The following is a 22,289-nucleotide window of genomic DNA, read 5'->3' as shown; positions in this document are numbered from 1 at the left end:
AGGAAGGAAGGAAGGAAGGAAGGAAGGAAGGAAGGAAGGAAAATGGCTATATGTTGATTTACAGGCTGCTGAATTTTAAAGGCATTTTTAAAACCAAATAAGATTAAACAATTTCCTTCCCTCTCCCACCAATGTCCCCCTGATCAACATTTCCTAAAGGCCCAAGCTGTAATTTTATTTGAGTCCTTCCTTAAAACGTGTTACTAGTCCTCATGACCTCAAAGGGCCAAGAAGTTTTGCTCTGCCATGCCTGAAAGAGGTTGGGTGGTGTTTTTAAAAAAATTCTGTGTAATAAATTGGTGTGCCTCTCGGATTGGCTTGTGCAATTGTTCAAGAAATTTACAACGGTCGTGTTTCTTCTGTTGTTCAGGAAGCCAAGAACAGCATTCTCATGCCAATGCTTTCCCACACCCAAAGGCAAACACGGAGCATCAGGAGAAGTCACAAAAGCAGGTACCTTTTTTTGTCCCAGAAAAGAATTAGAAGATTCTCCTTTTCTGACTTGTGTTGTCATGGTTGGTTTCAAGATTTCAGCACTAGCCAAGGACTTTTGCGTTAGGGATATGTGTGCAGCCATTGCTTTTGCCCAAATTCACAAAGGATGTGATCAAACCCCAGCGTTTACCTCTCTAAACATGTCCCTTGCATGTACCCAGCTTTAAATGGCAAATTAATACAGATTTCCAAACTCAAGCATCATAACTATGGCAATTTATTATTATTTTTTTAAATGAAAACGGTGAGGGGAAGACAGCCCCCCCCCAAAGCCTAAAAGTGATTTCTTTTTCAATCTCAAAGGAGCTGTGAGGTCAACTCTTCCCTGAAAGTGACACCTGAGTAAAACATGGGGAGAATCAGAGGAAAGTGGCCACTACTATTCACGCAATTGACACCTGCTGACACCAAAAATGTATATTTTGTACGCTGCTTGCGAGAGCAAAATTGTGCCCTTTAAAGGAATGTATTCCCCTGCCACCCCAGTGTAAACAAAATGAACTCCAGCTCACAATAATTGTACAATATTATAGATAGTCCTCGACTTACAGCCATTTGTTTAGTGACTGGAGTTGCAACGGCACTGGAAAAAAAAGTGACAAAGCTGGTTTTTCACACTTTTCATCGGTGCAGCATCTCCTTGGTCACCTGATCAAAATTTGTGCTGGCAACTGGCATGTACTTATCACAGTTTCAGCATCCCTGGTTCTTGTCATCCCCTTTGGCGACCTTCTGACAAGCAAAGTCAATGTGGAAGCCAGATTGACTTAACCACCGTGGTACTGACTTGTCAGCTGCAGTGATTGCCTTTAACAACCGTGGCAAGAAAGGTCGTAAAATGGGGCAAAACTCACTTAACGCCTTTCTCCCTTAGCGACAGAAATTTAGGGCTCAGTTGTGGTCACTGACACATTGGCTCAGTGGCTAAGACACTGAGCTTGTTGATCATAAGGTTGGCAGTTCAAATCCTTAGCACCGCGTAATGGAGTGAGCTCCTGTTACTTGTCCCAGCTTCTGCCAACCTAGCAGTTCGAAAGCAGGTAAGAAATGCAAGTAGAAAAATAGGGACCACCTTTGGTGGGAAGGAAACAGCGTTTGGTGCGCCTTCGGTGTTTAGTCATGCCGGCCACATGACCAAGGAGACGTCTTCGGACAGTGTGGACTCTTTGGCTTTGAAACGGAGATGAGCACCGCACCCCCTAGAGTCGGGAATGACTAGCACAGATGTGCAAGGGGAACCTTTACCTTAGCTGTCAAGGACTACCTGCAGTGTAATAATTCCTTAGGAAATCACAGCTGTCTTTCTGTTCTCAGCCTCAGTGCCCCTGTCATCAAACTGGAGTGGAGTTTGGAGTTGTGGGCTGAAGTTCATAGTGGATCCAGAGGGATTCTAGATCCCCAGCCAGGCCTGCTTGTGAGTGACCGATCCCAAATCTTGCCTTTTGGAGTTGGATCCATGTATATGAAATCACAGGCAACTCTTTCAGGGCAATTTTGGGAGCCTTATGGTCTTACTAGGTCTGCAGCATCCATTATCCTTGACCTGCTGGCTGGGGCCGATGGGAGTTGGAGCCCCAGCAGGTTTTCCCATGGGGGAAACCCTTCCTGCTTTTTGCAAATTCCAGGAAAACTGCTTGGGGTTTCTCTCATGCTTTGCAAACTGGAAAAGGAAACTCTTAGGCAGCGTGGATTATGGGAGCGGAGGTCCAAAGCAACAGCAGGGCAGCTGGTCTATTGGGACTGCAACTCCCATCATCCTTTGCCATGACATCAGAAATGTTGGCCAATGCAATCCAATCAGAAGAAGGGTGTCTTGGGGGGAAATTGTGGGATGGAATTCTTTTCAAATCCTGACAGTCCTTTGATCCCCTGACTGACTCCATATCAAGTGGTCTCTGCAAGGCAGCCTACCTCACTGGGAGGTTGTGAAGATGGCATGGCCAGGAGAGGGGACAGAGGACACAAGAAAAGCACAAGTATGGATGTATACACATCTGTGCAACCAGATCTGGAGCCTTTTATCCAGAAATCCCTCCCACAAATTCTCCCCGGTCCATTGCATTGTGTTAGAGAAAATGATCTCCCCCTCCAAGTTTTACCCAGGAGCTGTGATGATCCACCCTCTTGTCCCAGGGCTATCCTTCCAGCCTCTCTAGAACTCATCCACCATCCACCCTCCTCTGACACTGGGCCAGAGAACCCACAATACATTTGCCCCAGGCACAAAACCACAAAACAGTCAAACCCTAGACTAGCTCTTGCCTATCTTGAGAGCAATCCCAGCCTCTGTGGTTAAATGGTGGTTTGGTGAGATGTGCAATCCCAGCGAATGGAATGTTGTACAGTATGTGGCTTATGAAAGGTTGCCAAGGGACACGGAGGAAGAGGGAGGGAGGGAGGGAGGAAGATAGATATGATTCTTGATGAATGTATCTTGTCTTTTTATGTACACTGAGAGCATCTGCACCAAAGACAAATCTCTTGTGTGTCCAATCACACTTGGCCAGTAAAGAATTCTATTCTATTCTATTCTATTCTATTCCATTCCATTCCATTCCATACCATACCATACCATACCATACCATACCATACCATTCTATTCTAAGATAGGGTGGGAGAAAGATAGGGTGGATAGAAGGGAGGGAGGGAGGAAGGAAGATAGGATGGGAGGGAGGGAGAAAGGAAGAAAGGAAAGGAAGAAAGAAGGGAGGAAGATAGGGTGAAGGAAGGAGGGAAGGAAGGGGAAGATAGGGAGGGAGTAAAGTAAGGTGGGAGGGGGGCGGGAGGTAGGAAGGTAGTCTTCCTGAAGGTTGAGGAAGGGGCAGGGTGACCAATCCAGTAACAGTTACTATGCTCAAAGCAGCTAATCTTTTTTTCCTCCACAGCAACTTGAGCCTTCATTTACTCAGGAGTAAGAGCCTGACCAGCTATCACCAAGATATTTTCTGCTGAGACTAAAGCAACCAATATAAACTCCCCTTGCTTTCCAGAACGCAGAGCTCCATTCCCCTAATATCTCAAAGGCCTCAAGTCAAGCATGGCCTACTCAATACAAGTTGGACAGGGTCAAGCCATGATCCTTACTGTATTTCCATGGGATCCTAAGAGACGGATCCCAGCAGACAGAGATCCAAAATAGCCCTTTAACTTGGACAGTTAAAACCCACTGCAGCCAACTCCTCTACACCAGTCCTCAATCCCAAATGCCATCCTCAAATTAATTTAGGAGTTCCCTAAGTGGTCACCCCCCCCCCCCAAGGGAGAAAGGTTGCAAATTAATGGCTGGAAAAGTAGATTAGACACCCTCCCCCTGAAGAGATTTTGACCTGAAAGTCTCATCCCAAATTCTGTAAAATAAAAAAAATAAAACAAAACTAGAAAAAGGCTCTTTTTGGGAAGGTTGAGTGGAACACATGGGATGCAAACTTTCCCGGTAAAGGGAAGACTTCAGATTATGCTAAACTCCTGACTTGTACTGGGAAATGCTTCAAACCTAGAAGTTTGAACTGAACGGGGTTCGATTATCTGGACCGGATCTCTTTGATTTGAAGGGAACTTTTCTCCCAGCTGGTGGGAAAGGGAAAAAAATCAGGCTGCTTTGGAAGCTGAAATGGAAATGAATGGTTCTCCCCCCCTTCCTTACCATCCAGTTTAGCTACCGCCTCTAACCGCTGTCTGAACTGCCTTTTTATCTCTAACCCGCAACCGGTTTCCCAACCTTTTTGCAAACAAATGAGAGCGAGCTGTCTTTCTTCCTTTATCTTTAAAATAAAAAAGCACATTTAAAAATATCCTTCCCTTCCTTAATTTAGGAAAGAGGCTGCTGGCAATTGGGGAAAGCCGCAAAAGGCTCTCTCTCTCTCTCTCTCTCTCTCTCTCACACACACACACACACACACACACACACACACGTGTAAACCACAGATAATCCTCGACTTATGACCACGATTGAGCCCAACATTTCCGTCGCTAAGTGAGACATCCCTTAAGTGACCTTTGGCCCGTTTTTTACAACCATTCTTGCCCTGTTGTTCAGCGAATGTGTTAAGTTAGTCCCACGGTCGTTAAGCGAATCTGGGCTTCCCCGTTTGACTGGGCTTGTCAGAAGGTCGCAAAAGGGGAACCCTGCAACCGTCATAAATGCAAGGCAGTTGGCAAGCTTCTGAATTTGGATCCCGTAAGCATAGAGATGCCACAACAGTTGGTCAGTCGGTCATAAGTATGAAGAATGGTTATGAGTTCCTTTTTTCAGTGTCCTAATTTCCAATGGTCATTCAACCAACTGTTATAAGTCAAAGACTACTTGTATATATGCAGAGAGTTGGTTTCTATTTCTTTACAGGATTTCAAATCGTTGGGTTCTGAGCATATACTACACACACAACCACAAACAAACACAGTTGGGAAACCGACTTCACACCCTGATGGAAGTCAGGAAAATCTCCGTGTCGATCTGGGGGGAGGGGCGTTGGAAACCCATAAGTAGCGATTCGATTCGGGGTATCCCAGGGGAAAAAAATTAGAACTGTACAAAGGCCTGAATTCCGGCTGCAGAAAATCCCAAAGGGCGGTTGGGAAGAAACTTCATTGAAAGTTTTGCTTCGACTTCCCTTCTAGAGAAGGAAGAATCAGAATATTATAAGGCATGGGGATGTTTTTAGTCACTGGGCAGAAAACGAACCTGGACAAAAAGAAACAGAAAATGGAATCTTTTGGAAAAGAACGCAGAGTTTTAGGGGAGGAGTGGAATTCAAAGGCAATTAAAATGTCAACGGAAAGGCAAGATTTAAAAAAAATAGATTTGAAATGATGTAACTGTTCAGTACCACGACACAGAGATTGCACCCAGATGACACACTGTACGATTAATGATTAATTAATTAATTTTTTCGGCGGGGGGAGAGAAAGTTTTGCTTAGGCTTCATACGGAGGGGGTTCTCTCTCAAGGCTCAGGGCATTTGTGGTGGGGGTGGGGGTGTCGGGGAAGTCTGGGCAGGACACGCAGATTGGGACCCCCGGATTGGAAGACCCAGTTGAGCTCCCCCTCCCCTTAAAGCAAGGGAGTTTTCTCGGCAAGTTGCTGGACTAGATTGGGGGCGATGAAGCGGTCGGTTGAACTCTCCGTACGGTTTATTTCGGAGCGGGAAGGGCAGACTCCTCCGCCGGCTGGAGTCTGCGGGAAATATTCAGAAATCTTGCATTGCGTTCAAGGAAAACGTCGCTGCGTCGCTTCCCCCACCCCCACCCCCACCCCCGGCCTGGGACAGAAGACCCATAGGCGGCGGTGTTGCCTTCCTCAAGTGCATTCCACAGGCCCTTTTGCTTCTGGTTTTCGATCCTTTTCGAAACTTTGGGGATCTGAGCCGATCCACTCAATAAAGGCGAATATTCGTGTGGCTCGGGGTTCAACGGCCAGCTCCTTGGTGGGTTCTCTGAGCTTGGGGGTGGGGACGACCCAAACTTGAGTAACTTTTCAAACACTGCCTCGCTGCACAAATTGTTACCTAGTTGGTGTGATGAAAAATGTCTGCAAGAAAACCACCCATTTTACTTGGACGTAACGATTGGACAGGATTCAGTGGTGTTTGAGGGGGGGGGGGGGGCGAAGCATCTGTCTGATGGGAAACCAATTGAAATCCAATAAGAGGAGTTTTATTAAAAGGCAATTGAAATGTAAAGGTAAAGGTAAGACAAATATAGATTTAAAATGATGTAACTGTTCAATAGACGACACAAAGATTGTACCCAGATGACACACTGTAAGGTTAAGGATGTAAGAGTAGTTTTGGAAAAATTAAAAAAAAAACTTTATAAAAAAAATCCAATAAGCATCAAGGATCCCCAAAAGTCAACTTTTTTTCTGAGGTTTTACTAGCCCCAGACTCCCGAAGAGTCGTTCTGAGGCGCCCGAACCGTTTGTTTCCCCTTTTCTAATCTGCCAGGTGTCTAAATTCGGATTAGATTTCGCTTATGCGGACCCAACCCGCGCCACTTTGCAGATCCTGCGCCGAGGCTGGTTTCCTTTTTTACAACACCTTAAACCTCCCTTTTAATAAATCCTGCGATCTCCTTCTTTCTTTAACCCAATCCGAGTTTTGTTTTGTTTTTAATTTGGAAATCAAAATTTCCGGCGCCGAATAAGGTCTTTTAGAACCGAGCCCTGAATTAAGAAAGGAGAGAGAAGGTTTTCCAGTAAAGAGTAATTTACCTCAGATAATATATAGGGCAGTGATGAAATTCATTTTTTTTTACTACCGGTTCTGTGGGCGTGGCTTGGTGGGCGTGGCAGAGGAAGGATAATGTAAAATCCCCATTCCCTCCCCACTCTGGGGCCAGCCAGAGGTGGTAATTTGCCGGTTCTCCGAACTAATCAAAATTTCCACTAGAGGTTCTGTCAGAACCTGCTCTATTTCACCCCTGACATAGGGTCTCCTGCCTTGGGCAGCGGGTTGCACTAGAAGACATCCCAGGTACCTTCCAACCTATGTCTCTATGTCTACACCTACTGATTTCTGCCCAAGCCAAGGCGTTCTGGAGGGGCCTCGTATCTGGTAGCGAGGTCCAGACAAACTCACAGTCAGGACTAAAAAAGACTAACGTTTTGTCGTTTTGCCTGGGTACCAACCCAGAGTCTAGGCTAGCAGGTGGCGTGAATTATTTATTTATTTTCCTGTAGATCAGAAGGGTAGACCAAGGACGTCCGTCAAGCCGTCTCGGCAACGGTGACTTCTTAACTCCCTTTTAGATCGATGCGTAGGGAGGGAATCTTCCCAGTCCATGTGTCCCTTTCCCGATATTAAAATTCGCCGTCTTCGGTCCGCTGCTAAAGCTTTTACAATTCAAAATTCTGCTTCGATCCAAACCTCCCCTCCCTCTGATTTTATAACGCACCTCGAGGGAAAGACGTCTCCTTCGGTGCCTCGGCCCCCTGCCCTCCAGCCCCAGGTTTCCGCCACTAAAGAGAGTCCGCCTCGCTTTGTGACAACTGAGTTCGATATTTCAGCCGGATCAAACTTAACCAACCGCCCCAGTGATTATCCGGTGTTTTTTAAAAAAACACCCTTTATGAAGATTGCTTTTGGGAAACCGAAGCGCTCAAAAGTATTTCAACAGGATAACGAGAAAACCTCCCTTCTACAGTGTAATGGGAAGGGAGCCAATCCGAATTTTGTTAGACATTCGGAGGTTTTTCGGATCAGAGGAGAAACGCACCCGGCAGAATGAGGCCTCCCTGTGTGTCTACGCACTACAAAGCCCATCCCCAGAAACAATCAGCCATCTCCAGAAAGAACTCCGTACGTCGTCAGGTGCCGTGCTAATTACGTTTCAACTGGGAGGAGATGATAAATAAAGGAAGACCAGATACCAAATCCTTTGCAACCATTCTAGTTAAGCTTTTTAAGCAGACAAAGCCAGGAGGTGAAGAACAAACAGAACGGAAGTGGGCTTATTTCCATTGCAAATTTCACGAGAGAAAGTTTGGTCTAGGAGTTAAGGCCGCCTGGCTAGAAATGGGTTCAAATCCCGCCTTAGCCATGAAACCCAACGGGGTGATCTCTCTCTCTCTCTCTCTCTCTCTGTCTCTCAGGATTGTTGTCGTGGGGGGAAATAGGAGCAAGGAAGGTGTGTGGAATACAGCTGCCCTTGGACTGTTTGCAAAAAATAATGCAGGCCTGCTACAAATGGAAACCCGCATTAAACGCAGGCGGCTATTGAGAGCCATTAAATATAGAGCTTTATTATATGAACAAGTTTCCTCGACTTTCCTTGGCACCAATCCCGTCCTCTGGGTTTTGGAAGAGTATCCCGAGTTTGAAAAGAAAAGGGTACACGTGTACACCCGTTCGTTCCCTTAGCCCCCTACTAGGACAAGCAACCGCGAAGTTAAGCGCGTTTTGTTTTGCGACATCCTTCGCATTCAAACGCGCAACGGTACTATTAAAAAAATGGCTCGAGTTTCGAGTTTCAAAGGTGTCCGTCTGAATTTGTAACTGGACGCAGGTCCTCTCCTCGTCCCCTCGAAGAAACGCGATTCCCCCCCCCCCCCTTAAAGGAAGAAAGCAAATTCACGCGATTCGCTTGGGACCAAACCGAATTCTCAAGGTCTGTGTGTTTTCTTTGGCTACTGGCTTCCTTCCTCCCCCTCTTTCCCCCTTCCCCTTCTCCCCGCGTCTTTTCTCACACTTCAGACAACCGATATATATATAATAAACAGATCAAAATAGTCTCGGGCGACTCCGCTCCTGTGTGCCTGCAACAAATCTAGCATTTGTTTAAAGTCGGTTTTCAGGCTGAAACAAGCTATAGCAAAAGCGCTTAGACTTATACATCGCTTCAGGGTGCTTTTACTGCCGTCTCTAAGCGGTTTCCAGAGTCAGCACGTTGCCCCCCAACAATGTCGGTCCTCCTTTTACAGACCTTGGAAGAACGGAAGGAAGGCTGAGTCAACCTTGAGCAGGTCAGGATCGAACTGCTGGCAGTGGGCAGAAATAGTTAGCTCTGCAATGGCCCTGCTGGTTCCCACGATACTTAGGGGCAGCTAAAGTTGCTACAAACCGACATCCGCCCAACTCTCCTTGCACAACAGTTGCGTTACTCCCTGTGTCACTTTCCTGGGTTGGGGGCACCCACTGCGGATCTTAAAGCAGGGAGAGGGGGAGGCGCAATCAGATCGGCGATCCTACTCTTCTCTATTCCAAGGGAACGAGAGCTGTTTTACACGCGTCAGGCTCTCTCTCTCCCTCCCCCCCCCTCTCACACACACAACCAGGACTCGTGCTAACTTAAACCTAAAATTATTTTAGAGCGAACCGCGCCAGTGTTCTTCTGATATATTTTGCAGACCGAGAGTGTGGAATCCAAGACAAATTTTAGACTCGGCCGCCAGGCGTTCAAGCCAATGGAGGGTTACTCTCAAGTAAAGCGGGGTCTCTCTGCACAGATCTAGTTCTTAAGACTAAATCCCAGGAGAATTAACCTAGGTTGGGATCCGCCTCTACTGGGATCTATTTGCAGGGACCATGGTTGCTCTTTTTTCTGTTTCTTTGGGATCCCAGCCCGTTAACACACAAGATCGCCTCCTCTTCTGGAGTAAGGATCTCTCTCTCTCTCTCTCTCTCTCTCTCTCTCTCTCTCTCTCTCTCTCTCTCTCTCTCTCTCTCTCTCTCTCTCTCATCCTCTATTCTCTCTATTCTCTCTATTAGTTTTCCATCAGTTTCTCTCCCTTCCTTTCAATCCAAAAGTAAAATAGAAAGGCTATCTGCCAGTTAATCTATCTATTTTTCTCTCTCCCCCTCTCTTTCTCTCTCTCCCTCTTTCTTTCTTGTTTCCAGGAAAGGAGCCAATGGTTTTCACCCTTCCTCCTAAACTACGAAGGAGCAGCGTTTCTGGTCTCCAGGGAACATTTTCTATTTAAATGGCCTGCGGGGGAGGCGGAGAGGGAGAGAGAGGCAGACCAACAAGTAGAGGGGTCAAATCAGGTCATAAAACAACTCGGACTTCATTTTTGGTCGCTTCTTAACTTAATGGGAAATATCGTAAAGACTGTCTTCCAGACCTGCGCTTCCTCTCCCCCCTCTCCCTTTCAATGAAATAAATAGACAAAGCCTTGGAGAGGCCTGGGGGTTGCCCTCAAGGGGGTTTGGAGGAGGGGGCGCATAAAAACCTGAGGTTCCGAGCTGTGACTTCTCCAAAAAAGAAAAGTAAATCGAAGAGCCGAAAGGAAATTGGGGGTCTCAGGTGATCTTACACGGTGTGCGTGTGCGTGCGTGAGAGAAGCTAAACCAAGAACCCAAGGGGTTTAAGATTTCCTCCGTTCAAAACGATCAAATAAATCGGAGATTTATCTTTCCGATCTCCCCCTCCTTTCCCGTCTCAACCTGCCGCTGGAGAGAACTGAACGACAAAGCCGCTTCTTTTGAGTTCCATTTAATTCGGGGCGCGCGCGGGGGGGGGGGGCGTGTTGATGGGGAAACCTGGGCTCTGTCTCCCTTGCACCAGTCGGAAGGACTCCGATTGAAATTCGGCACAAGTGTGACACCTACCTGTGAATTTGGGAAGCGGTCCAAGGCGACCCTTGCTCACCCTCATTTGCGCGCACTCATCTGCGCCACACACATCCCAAAAGTCCCCATCCACGACTTTGGCAGGATGGAACCAATAAAGCGGGGGGACGAAATCATTTCAGCCTCTCTGACTTTGCAAACTTTAGCTGAGCCGACACACACACAGAGAGAGAGAGAGAGAGAGAGAGAGAGAGAGAGAGAGAGAGGGAGGGAGGGAGGGAGGGAGGGAGGGAGGGAGGGAGGGAGAGACAGAGAGACAGAGAGAGACAGAGAGAGACAGAGAACTACGGCAGCGAGAGAGGAAAGGAATCTAGCGGCAGGCCAGGCGGGCGCGGATTCACACAACCCCGCGACTCTCCCGGGTATTGTAGTGCCGCAGAACCGGTAGAGAAAAAAGCCCCCCAAAAAAGCTTTGCGTAAAAAGTCGGGAAGGATTAAATTAAAATACTTTTGGGGGAGGAGGCGACTCCCAAAGAACTCGCCTTAAAGGGTCGCCAGGCATGAAAAAGCCCCCGGCTCCTTCCATTTTTTTAGCCCGCCTTTTGCACTGTTTCTCCCCCACCACCACGACCCCCAAATCTAGGCAGGGGCCCGGCGTCGGTGCCTCCCCTGCGTCGCGTCCCTTTCCCAAGAAGCGACCACTACCACCACCACCCCCGCGCAAAATCTACCAAGAAAGTGGAAACTAGATTTGAAGAGTCTCTTGTTCTGTGTAAAATCCGCCAAGGTTAAATGTTTCTCATAACCGCCTGCTCTTTCCCACTGGCCCCTTCCACCCTCCACCCCCAAATCTATTCATAGTTCAATTTCCCCCAAATCAGGTGCTAGAAACACCCCCCAAAGCCTTTTTTTCGCGTTCTCAACCTAAACAAGGTGGGCGGAAAAATTCATTAGAATATTTCCTTTGTTCGTTTTCCCCCTCCCCTCTTTTCTTTGTTTGTTGCATTCGGATTGCAGTCCCCCCACCCCACCCCAAAAATGGTCGGTATTTCTTTCCTTTTCAAAATGTGTTTTTTTTTTCATTTTGATGCATATAAAAATAAACCTATGGTTTGATTTCACATTGGATTTGAGGCCGTCTGTGATTGACATCTAATAGCACAGTTTGACTAGCTTCCGCATGGAAAGTTGTTAATTTCACATAATATTATGCTGCTAATAACTCAATAAGCAGATAGATTACACGCACACACGCACACACACACACACATATAATATATATAAACAATTTGGGAGAAGACACAAACGCGCCTGTGTGTATGTGCATATATCTATATTTAGAGATCTCTATGCAGAGAGAACCAAAAAGCGACATTATGACTGTACAAGGTGTTGGATTTCATAATTTACTTCAAAGATACCGTATAACCGATTTAAATACAAAAAAGCTACATTAAATATACAGAATAAGATTTTCATACAAATCGCCTCTGTCGTTGCCCCCCTCCCTGCGTGCGAGAGAGTTTCCCCACAAACTCACCACGTCTTGCAGTTCTGCTTAAGACTTCTAAAAGCTGCGTTTTCAAATAAATTATAAAGCTGATTTAGAAACCGCCCAGAACTTTCCTTTTTCTTTTCATCTCTCTCTCGCTTTCTTTCTCTCTCTCTCTCTTTCGTTTTCTCTTTCTCTTTCTCTTCCACCCTTCCTCCCCCTCCCCCTCTTTGGCAACGGGTGGGAGGGGGGAAAACCCCAATCCAGACGGGCTCGATGGGAAAGAAACGTGGAAAAATCGCTCACGATGAAAAAAGAAAGAAAGAAAAAATACCAGAAAATCACTGAAAGAGCTAAGGCGGCGGCGAAGGAGGAGGTGGGGGGAACGGGACACATAACTCTCTCTTCCCCCGAATCAAAGGCGGGCCCAAATCCACAAGTCCCGTTTCGGAGCCCAGCTTAAGTCGGAGATTTAAATGTGCGACATACCTTTCTTGAGTTCGTAAGGCGACTCTTTGCTAAAGTCGTACTGACTCTGACTCCGGAGAATCTTCGCGTCTTTGGCCAAGCTCTCCGCTCTGTTCAAAAGGGTCTGGTTTAATCCGTTAAAGTGGGGGCTGGGGGCGCCCGCCTGGGCCGCGCTGCCGTGCAGGTGTCCGAAGGAAGCGTAGTTCGTGTAGCCGGGGTAAAAAGGGCTGGTGGCGTAGTAGAGGGGCCGCGGGAGCACCGAGGCGGCGGCGCCGTTGGGGAAGGGGCAAGGGGCGGCGGAAGGCGAGCGCGCCGTCGGGGATTGCGCCGTCGGGCAGCTTAAGCCCGAAGGAGTCTGCGGGGGCGTCTCGCCGCTGCCCCCTTCCTTGGCCTTGTCCGCCGAGGTGGCGATCTCCGCCAGGGACCAGAGCTTGGGCTTGGCAAGAGCCCCCTGGCCGGCCGCCTGCGGAGGCGCTTGGGGCGTGTGGATGACCGACGTGCCGTGGCTGGCAGGCAGGCCGGGGTGCAGGTCCGTCGAAGGGGGTCTGTACTGGGAGGGAGGGGGCGGCGGGGGGTCCTCGGGATGCAAGAGCTGCTGGTGGTGGTGATGGTGGTGGTGGTGGGCTTGGAGGAGGAGGCGGCCGGCGGCTCCGCAGTGCGCCAAAGGCGGCGAGGCGTCTTTCCGAAGCGTCTGCTCGGGGCTTTCCTTACAATCCGAGTCGCTGGAGGCGCCGTCGGTGTCTTTGCCCCCGCCGACGCCTTTGGGGTCTGCGGGGTCTGCGGAGGAAAGGCGGAGAGGGCCCCCGGGGGCCGCGGTCAGATTTCTGCGGTTCAGCGATGCTCTTCGCACCGCCCTGAACCTGACAGCCGAAATCATTCCCCTGTCTGCTTTCCCTCCCAGAAGATGGGGCGAGTTGGCTACACCGTCTAATCCCCCCCCCCGCGGAAAAGAGCAATTCATCTTTCCTTCCTTCCCTTTTTCCTTCCTTCCTTTTTTCTTTCCCTTCCTTCCTTTCCCTTCCTTCCTTCCTTCCTTCCTTCCTTCCTTCCTTCCTTCCTTCCTTCCTTCTCCTTTTCTTCCTTCCTTTTTCTTCCTTTCTTTCTCTTTCTTTTCTTTTTTCTTTCTTTCCTTTCCCTTTCTTTCTTTCCTTTCTTTCCTTACTCTCTCTCCCCCTCCCTTCTCCACAACCCCAAGTTTCCCGATCGTGTGAAAGAGGTCCGTGAGACACTCACTGACCTACTTCAAGCTAGTCGTGAGAATACAGACAGTTTTCTCCCCCCACCCCACCCCCCAGCCTCTTTCTCAAGCTACCAAGAGCTGCTGAGTGAGCTGCGTTCTCGGACAGGCCCCTTTGCTTTCCTACACCTTTAAAGCTGCTGGAGGCCTAGCACTCCCTCCTCCCCCCCCCCTCCACAGGACCCCGGCCTGAAAGTGGGGACACCGACTGCCCCTCGCCTCTTCTCCATCCACCCTCCCCATCAAAGCGCCTTTTCGAGGCCTCCAAGCCCCTCTAAGCCAGCTGCGTCCGGGGCAGGACAGGAGAAGGAGGCGGCGGAGGCTCTTACCGAGCTGACCAGTCTCGGGGTCGCCCTTCTCCTCGAGTTTGGCCGGCTCTTCGTCGTCGTTCTTCTCCAGGTCTATGTTCTCTTCTTCCTCCTCGTCTTCGCTGCGGTTCCGCGGCGTCCAGGTCATCTTGTTCTCCTTCTTGAGGCGTCGCCGGGCGTTGGCGAACCAGGTGGAGACCTGGGTGAGGGTCATCTTGGTGATGATGGCCAGCATGATCTTCTCGCCCTTGGTCGGGTAAGGGTTCTTGCGGTGCTCATTCAGCCAGGCCTTCAGCGTGGCCGTGGCGTCCCGCGTGGCGTTCTTGCGGTAAGCCGGGTCCCCGTAAGGGTAGGAGCCCAGGGGAGCGGCGTAAGGGTGGTACCCCAAGGAACCCGCCATGCCGGGCGTGTGGTCGTAGGGCGAGCCCTGCAGAGACACGAAAAGGAAGGAGAGGAGAGAAGAGGCGAAGCAGGCCCGAGTGAGAAGGAGGCCGCGGAAAAGTCCACGCCGGCTGAAAACTCCACCGCTTTTGGATGGGACAATATTTACAACTAAGAGACCTTTTCTCCTGCCCCTCCCTAACCTCCCCCCCCGCCACTCACATAATAATAATAATAATAATAATAATAATAATAATAATAATAATAATAATAATAATAATAATAATAATAATAATAATAATAATAATAATAATAATAAATAAATAAACTCTCATAACGACCACTACGTAATAATAACGAATAAACCGGCCTAAAAAGAAAACCTTGGCAAGATATGTGTATCCCGCGTTTGTGGCTGAACGTGGGCAGAAAGGATTCCGCTCGTCACTACAGCGGTTTTTTTTTTTCTACCTCTACTTTGCTACAGCCCCCACCCCACCCCAGCTACCCCCCACCCGCTTTACGCCGGATTATCCTCTTGTAAACAGCAACAAATTACACACCCCGCCTCTTCTCGCCCTTTAATTAAAAGCAACCTTTGGCTCAAACTCTTCCCCCTCTCGGTTTTATTTTCATTTTTAAAAAAAAACCATGCCCCCTCACCCCAATGGAGAGCTCGTAGAGATCAGGCAGAGGGAAGGGGATGGGAGGAAAGAAACAGAAAACCAACCCTGGAAGAAAAGGGACCGAGGCAAGAGCCCGACTCTCGGCTACATCTGGTTTGAAACCCAGCTAACCGGATTCAAATGGGAGTTGAGTCTCGGGGTCGTCCCCCCCCCCCCAAGGCCTAAGGCAGTCGCCTTAAAAAATGGATCGGGGCTGTTTGGCCGGAGCCCTGGGAAGGCAGGCAGCGCCCGAGGCATATCCGCCGGGGGAAAAAGAAACGCGGGGGGCTGGTTTGCTTTAATTTATCTGGGTTTCGCTTCGAAAAATCTTCCTTTAAACAAATAAAATAAATATATATCTATATTTATGAGAAACGGCGGCGGCGGTTTGTGAAGCGACTTGGCGCTTGGATTCAACAGCCGCGGCGGAAAAAGAGCAAGGGGCGAAATCTGACCGGCTTCACTCCCTCCTCCCCCACCAGCCCCTCTCCCCCGTCCCCTTCTTCGGCAGCCAAACTGATGGGCGTCTAAACTGATTGACCTGACTTGAATTCAAAGGAGGTCAGGGGGGATGGGGGCGGGTGGTGGTGGGAGCAGAGTGTTCCGACGTGCATGGACAAAAATAAAGTGACGGTATGGGGAGTCTCTGAAAAGCTAACCAGGCGCCGTCCTAAATTCTTTCTTTCTTTCTTTCTTTCTTTCTTTCTTTCTTTCTTTCTTTCTTTCTTTCCTTTCTTCCTTCCTTCCTTCCTTTCTTTCTTCCTTCCTTCCTTCCTTTCTTTTTTCCTTCTTTTTCTTTCTTTCTTTCCCTTTCTCTCTCTCTCCCTCTTTTTATTTCTCTCTTTTTTCTTTCTCTTTTTCTCATTTTTCTCTCTCTCTCCTTTATCCCGCTTTCTCGCGCTCTCTCTTTCTTTCTCTCCTTCTAGTCTCCGAATTGCCAAAAAACAACAACAGCCAACTCTTCGCCTCCCCCTTCCTTATTTCGATCCCAATCCTAAAGAGTCGGGCGCTCGCTTTCTCGTATTCAGCAAACCCGTTTCGCCTACAAGTTTCCCTCGTACACTTTACTCCCAAATAAACAGGCTGCTGCAACCGGGAACTGTTTGGCTTCCGCTGGAGGGGTAGCAGGCAGCAATTCCCGCCTTAGGTTCTCCCCTAAGGACAGAATTGCCCCGATTGGAGCCGAAGCAGGATCGGACGCAACCTGCCTTGGGGTAAAATAAGCCGGTGGGCCCGAGACTTTGTAGGGAAGGGCCCGGAGCCTCCAGGCGGCCGGCTAGGCTTCCCTCTTCTCTCGGCCTTCTTTCTCCCTTTCCTGGTGGCTTCCCTTCAGCCAGAGCCGCTTTTCCAAGCCCCCAACCAAAGCTCCCAGCTCTCGGCGTCCTCCCCGCCTCCCCTCCACTCCTGACCTCGGCGTCTCTCCTCGCCCAAGCCCCCTGCCCGCTCCTGCCTCCTTCCAGCCAGCGCCGAGGAAGGAAAGAAGGAAGGGAGGAAGGAAATTCGGGGGTGCGCGGGGAGCGGCGCTTACCACGTAGGAAGAGAAGGCAGCAGCAGCAGCCGCCGCCGCCGGGTCTGTGCTGTACTGGAGGTGCGAGTTATAGCCGGGCGAAGGAGCGCTGAAGGCGGTGGAGCCGGCGTAAGGGGAAAAAGCCGAGCCGGACGACGATCTGCCCAGTTCATCCGTCCGCGGGCCGGAGATCACGCTGGTGCTGTAGGCAGGGCAGGAGTAGAGGGCCAAGGACGCGGACGGCTGGTACAAGTAACCCTGAGGATACGACATGGCCGGAAGCTGCTGGCAGAGCTCCGCCAGCCAGCCAGCCAGCTCCAGCCAGCCGCGCAAGCAGCTGCTGCAGCTGCTGCAGCCGCCGCCGCCAAGCTTAGCGCCGGTCCGGGCTTCGGGTTTTGGCACTCGGGATCCTGGCTTCTCTCTCCGGAGCGCGTCGTCGGAGGTTTGCCGCGACGGGCGGCTCTGCCAAAGGCGGGCGGACGGGCGGAAAGCCCCTCTTCGCCGCCTCCCCTCCGCAGCGGCTCTGGCTGGAGTCTCCGGCGCGCGGCACCTTTCGCCCCCCCCTCCCTACTTCTTCGTCGTCGTCCTCCTCCTCCTCTTTGCAGGCGTCTTCTTCTCGGTTCCCGCTCCCCCGCCCTTCCTCCCTCCTTCCCTCCCTCCGCCGGACAAGGAAAGGGCGCTTGTTCTCCGCTTTGGCTCCCGGATCGCTCGTTCTCTTGCCTGCCTTCTTGACCGCCCGCTCGCCCGCCCGTCGCCCCCCTTCCCTGTGCGCGCTCCGCCAAAGGTCCTGCCAAGACGCGAAGTTGGGAATTGAGGATTCTGACGCCTCCGACGCAACGCGCCCAAGCTCCGCCTACCGCGGGGGGGTATGTTGGCGGAGCGCTGGGGGGGGTGGACGAAAGAGGGAGGTGACAGGCGGGGAGTGGACGGGTTGGGGGGGGGGAAGAAGGGAGAGAGGAGTAAAAGTTAAAGAAACCTGAAGAGCTGGTTGGAGCTGCGGCTGGCCAACCCCCCTTCTATCTCTCTCTCCCTCTCTCCCTCTCATGAGCTCACTCGTTCTCTCTCCCTTCCTCTCTCTCCTTCTCCCGCCCCCCTCTTCTCTTGCCGGCTCAATTGCGCCGGCCTCTGGCAATCAACAGCCAAGCTGTTTAGCAAAGATCACCTCCAACTTTCTTCATTTGCTAAATACACCATCAGCGCAATTTCTCTTTTGATTTATGGCAACGAGCATGCCGGCTGGGTCCTCACTCGCTCTCTCGCTCGCTCGTTCTCCCGCTGGCGGGCCTGCACTGGAATGCGAAGGCGTTCGCTTGATGAAATAGACAGGAAGGAAGGAAGGAAGGAAGGAAGGAAGGAAGGAAGGAAGGAAGGAAGGAAGGAAGGAAGGAAGGAAGGAAGGAAGATCAGAGGAAAGAAGAATAGAAAAATAAATTAGAAAGGAAGAAGGAAGGAAAGAAGGAAGGAAGGGCGGAAGGAAGGAAGGAAAGGCAGATAGAAAAGATGGAAGGGAGGGAAGGAAGGAAGATCAGAGGAAAGAAGAATAGAAAAATAAATTGGAAAGGGAAGAAAGGAAGGAGGGAGGGAGGGAAGAAAGGAAGGAATTTCGAACCAGCAAGTCTGGGAATAAGGAAGTAAAAAGAAGTCCGACTAAATCAAAAACCATCTGTCGAAGAAGAGGTGGGAAAACATTTTTGTTCCAAATTTGGCACTTCGCTTTGCTGTCCTACCTGCCTTACAGCTTCCTATTTAAAATGTCTTTGCTATTGTTGTTGTTACCATTACAGATCTTTTCCCATGAAGGATTTTTTTTTTTAATTTTTGCCCCTGGATAAATGATCCGCCTGCAGGGCCCAGAAAGCTATACCCCCCTTCCGCCCTCCACGTCCTTATTCCAGAAGAATCCAATTCTGGTTTGCTCCATTCCCTTCTCCCTGCCGTTTCTCAAAGCCCAGCCAGCCGCCCAAGACCCGGCCTGGGAATTTAGTTGTTTAAAATGACACCAGCTCGTTGGCCAGGTAGAGTTAAAGTGGCTCCTTTCTACTCTTTAAGGTTGGGGGGGGGGGACTGGGAAGACGTTCTGGCTACAGAGCGATTCCCGGGAACCTCCTGCTTGAAACCAAACGAGTCTTACCCGTTTCATTACTGTGTTACTTATAACATAGCCAATAACAAACCATAACTGGAAACCGAATTATGGTTAGGTGCTTAACTATCTCCCTGATTTGGACCAAACCGGCCGCCTAAAGTTATCTCCCTCTTCCATTTCTCTTAAAGGGGCAAGGACGTGCGACACACACACACCAGTGTTTCTGCCATCCAGGGCCCACGTCAAGTTCCTCTGGCCCAGGGAGGCAGGGGAAGGGGCGAAATCTCGCCCCGCAGCGCTTCCCCATAGACCCGGAGCAGACGGGCGCCCCCTTGGCCAGGTTGTCCCGAGATACACACCCCCGCCCTCTTGTTGTGACAGTAGCAGAAGGTCGGGTTGGGTTTCTGCCCCGTTGGCAGGAAAGGAAAAAGGGGGGAGGGGTGGGAGCCCAGGAAAAGCCGGGGAGGGCGGCGGAGAGAGAAGGAGGCTGCGGAACGGCCTGCTTGGGCGAAGCTTGGCTGGGGCATCTCAGGGGGGGGGGGGGAGAAATAATAATCCAGGTATCTTTCCTTTTCCCCACCCCCCACTTAAACCCCATAAAAGGGTAGTAGCTAAAGCAGATTAAACCCAGATGGAGTGGAGAAAGTCCATGCCGATCGCAGAATGTAATCTCTTTTGATTCTAGCAGATATCTATTACTCAGTAGAATCCCGTCTTGTTCTCTTTCTCTCTGTTTCTGTCTCTCTCTTTCTCTCTCCTCCCTCCCTCTCTCCCTTTTGCAGGAGAGGCGGCTCTGACAACTGTCACCAATATGCCAGTTAACTTTTCCTTTCCTTCCTTCCTTCCTTCCTTCCTTCCTTCCTTCCTTCCTTCCTTCCTTCCTTCCTTCCTTCCTCCCCTTTTCTTTTCTTTCTTTTTCTTTCATTATTTCATTCATTATTTTATTCACTATTTCTTTCTCTTTCCCTCCCCCCTCTCTTTTCCTCTCTATCCCCCCTCCCTCTCCCTCCTGCCTTTTGCTGCTCTGACATCTGTCTAACCAATATGCCAGTTAACTTCTTTCTTTCTTTCTTTCTTTCTTTCTTTCTTTCTTTCTTTCTTTCTTTCTTTCTTTCTTTCTTTCTCTCTCTCTCTCTCTCTCTCTCTCTCTCTTTCTCTCTCTCCCTCCTTTCTCTTTTCCTCCCTTTCTCTCTCTCTCTTTCTCCCCTGTCTTTAGGAGGGGAGGCAGCTCTGATACCTGTCTACGAAAACGGATCCGCCTTTCCAACCCTTGTCCAGCGAAGTCCCTTTCCACCCCCGGCTGCTGAACTTCCGACGTTTCCCTTTCACCCTAAGCAACCACCACCACCCTCAGAAAAGAGAGTCCACCCCTAAGCCCGCGCGGGGCCCATCTTGGTGTACAGGGCCTAAGGGCCAGCCTGCAAAGCTAGCCCACTTGGCGAAGGCGGCTTGGCTGGGACTGGACCCTGCCCCCCTCAACGCCGGTGGGTGAGTGGGCGGGCGCGAGATAGATTCCTTTTGGGGACATCTAAGCGTTCTTTCGGGAGGTGGAGGAGCGCGAGGTTTGCGCTGGGCAGCGGTCAAATTTGGGGGCGCAAGAGCTAGGATAGCCCCGGTACGGAGGTTCTGGGGGCGCTTTAACTCTTTGCTAAACTTTTTGGCGAGGTTCGATTCGTCAGGTCGATTTTTTTTATTTCTTGCTTTAGTCGGGGGGCGTGAGAGAGGGGACGGATGGACGCACACACACACACACGCACACAAAGAGAGAGAAAGAGACACACGCAGGGAGGTGTGCTGGGAGCTGAGGAAGGCAAAAATTCCCAGGAGACCGAGACGAAAAAGGCACGGAGTAGTAAAACTCTGAGTGCAGAATCGACTGAGAAGCAAATTTGGGGCGTCCGTTTTTTTGTTTTGTTTTTGTTTTGTTTTTTGCAAAAAAAAAACAAAAAAAAACCCACCCCCGAACGTCCACGCGAAGTTAGAAAGTCCTCCGCCAAGCGAGGCCGAGATTCACGACGTCGCAAGGTCGATCCCCGCGCAATTGGCACGGTGGGAAAACCTGCGATTCCCTCTCGGTCCTCGGAAGGGAACAATTATTATTGTGAATAAGCCTTGAAAACCGCCGTTTCTTCCTTAAAAGAGAGTGGCGGCTTGAGGCTAAGGTGCCGACCCAAGCCTGTTTTTCTGCGGATAGAAGTTTCGTTGGCTTCAACGGGAGCCCGTTTTTTTTTACTTCCGAGTAACGCAGGATACCTGCGGATACAGTTGAGCTCCGTCGAAGAAAAAGTTTTAAATTGGAGTCTATCGGAGTTACTCGGAAGTGAAATCCGTGGGATTTAATAAAGTGCCTCCAGCGCGTCTCCTCCTCGCTTCCCCCCACCTCCGTTTCTCTTTCTCCCCCACCCGCTCGGGGGAAGAAGGGGCTACCCATAATCTTTCAATTACGACCCCCCTCCCAAGCAGCGGCCGCGTCTGTCTCTTCCCCATCCCCAATTTAAAAACAGCAAACAAACCTGAGGCCACCAAATTCTCGGTCTGAGGATGCCGTTTCTAAAAACACACCCAATTCTAGATATTCAAATCTCTGATCAAAACTTTCCCAGGGTGGGAGTGGGGGGTGGGAGAATGGTTAGCTCTCCCCAGGATGGTTTTGTCATTCTTCCGGATTAAAGAAAGAAGGGAGGGTTTGATGAACCTCTCGTCCCAGACAACTGACTGATGCAGGATAGGCGAATCTCCAGAGGGGGGTATTTTTCTTCTTCTTCTCCTGTTGCATATTTATTGATTCCTTTTTCCTTTCTCTGAGCGCAGTACTAAATCCTTTTTATGGGCTTGAAGGGTGCACATTTTTGGTTGGAGAAGAATAACACTAATATCAGTAATCACAACAGGTTCTAAGGCCTTCGGATCAACTTGAATTGATCCTAAGCTATCAGCATTTGCTAAACCTATAGGAGAGGGGGGGAGTAGGAAGTAGGATAGAGGATAAAGGAAAAAGGGAGGGAGAGAAGGAAAAAAGGAAGGAAGGAAGAAGAAAGGGAAAAAGAAAGGAAAGAAAGAGAAAGAAAGAAAGAAAGAAAGAAAGAAAGAAAGAAAGAAAAAGAAAAAAGAAAAGAAAGAGGAGAGAGGCAGGAGGATAGAGGGAGGAAGAAGGAAAGAAGAAAGAAGGAAATAAAGGAAAGAAGGAAAGGAAGAAATAAAAGAAAGAAAGAAGGAAAGAAAAGAAAGAAAGAAAAGAAAGAGGAGGGAGACAAGAAGATGGAGGAAGAAGGAAAGAGGAAAGAAGGGAAGGAAGGAAGAAAAGAAAGAAAAAAAGAAAGAGGAGGGAAACAAGAGGATAGAGAGAGGAAGAAGGAAGGAACAAAGGGAAGGAGTGGAAAGATAGAGGAAGGAAGTAGGGTGAAAAACAAGGAAGGAAAGAGGAAGCCAGGAAGGAGGGAAGGAAGGAAGAGGAGGAGGAGGAGGAGGAGGAGGAGGAAGACAATATTAAAATGCATAGTGATCTGAATAGGCTCATCCTGAAATGATAGACAAAGTTTGGGAAACAGAGAGGCCTTTTCTTTCCCATGAAAATTGGGCACCCTAAACTCAACTGCTGAGGGAAGGCCACAATGCCTAAGCCAGTTCTAGGCCAGGCATCCAGTTA

General features: G+C 49.7%; 2 protein-coding genes across 5 annotated transcripts in view; one reads left to right on the top strand and one right to left on the bottom strand.

Moving 5' to 3' along the window:
• LOC309397464 (uncharacterized protein) overlaps window positions 1-4,078 on the top strand; it is a 169,489-nt gene extending 165,411 nt beyond the window's left edge. For all 4 annotated transcript variants that reach the window (XR_014176262.1, XR_014176263.1, XM_081963504.1 and 1 more), the window contains 2 exons: window positions 371-453; window positions 3,381-4,078. Coding sequence is in view for 2 of the 4 variants with exons in the window: in XM_081963504.1 (XP_081819630.1) it covers window positions 371-453; window positions 3,381-3,447 (150 nt within the window). In the remaining 2 variants the exon portion in view is untranslated. The remainder of the gene's footprint in view (window positions 1-370; window positions 454-3,380) is intronic.
• Window positions 4,079-11,891: 7,813 nt separating this feature from the next.
• Window positions 11,892-17,410, bottom strand: IRX5 (iroquois homeobox 5). The gene is made up of 3 exons (XM_081963480.1): window positions 16,579-17,410; window positions 14,026-14,431; window positions 11,892-13,236 (listed from the first exon to the last, which is right to left on the bottom strand). The coding sequence occupies exons 1-3, from the start codon at window positions 16,828-16,830 to the stop codon at window positions 12,464-12,466; spliced, it is 1,431 nt and encodes a 476-aa protein (XP_081819606.1). The 5' UTR covers window positions 16,831-17,410; the 3' UTR covers window positions 11,892-12,463.
• Window positions 17,411-22,289: the final 4,879 nt, after the last annotated feature.

Source organism: Natrix helvetica (genome assembly GCF_964273705.1).
Source record: "Natrix helvetica genome assembly, chromosome: 10".
Classification (NCBI taxonomy): Eukaryota; Metazoa; Chordata; class Lepidosauria; order Squamata; family Natricidae; genus Natrix; species Natrix helvetica.
This window is presented reverse-complemented; position numbering and strand designations above follow the sequence as displayed.

What these genes read in the sequence shown, in the direction of transcription:
- IRX5 (XM_081963480.1), bottom strand. Translation starts at nt 16,830, where the DNA reads ATGTCGTATCCTCAGGGTTACTTGTACCAGCCGTCCGCGTCCTTGGCC. An exon ending in CTGCCTTCTCTTCCTACGTG is followed by an intron (nt 14,432 to 16,578) that starts GTAAGCGCCGCT and finishes GTGTCTCTGCAG; the next exon opens with GGCTCGCCCTACGACCACAC. An exon ending in CCCCGAGACTGGTCAGCTCG is followed by an intron (nt 13,237 to 14,025) that starts GTAAGAGCCTCC and finishes TTTCCTCCGCAG; the next exon opens with ACCCCGCAGACCCCAAAGGC.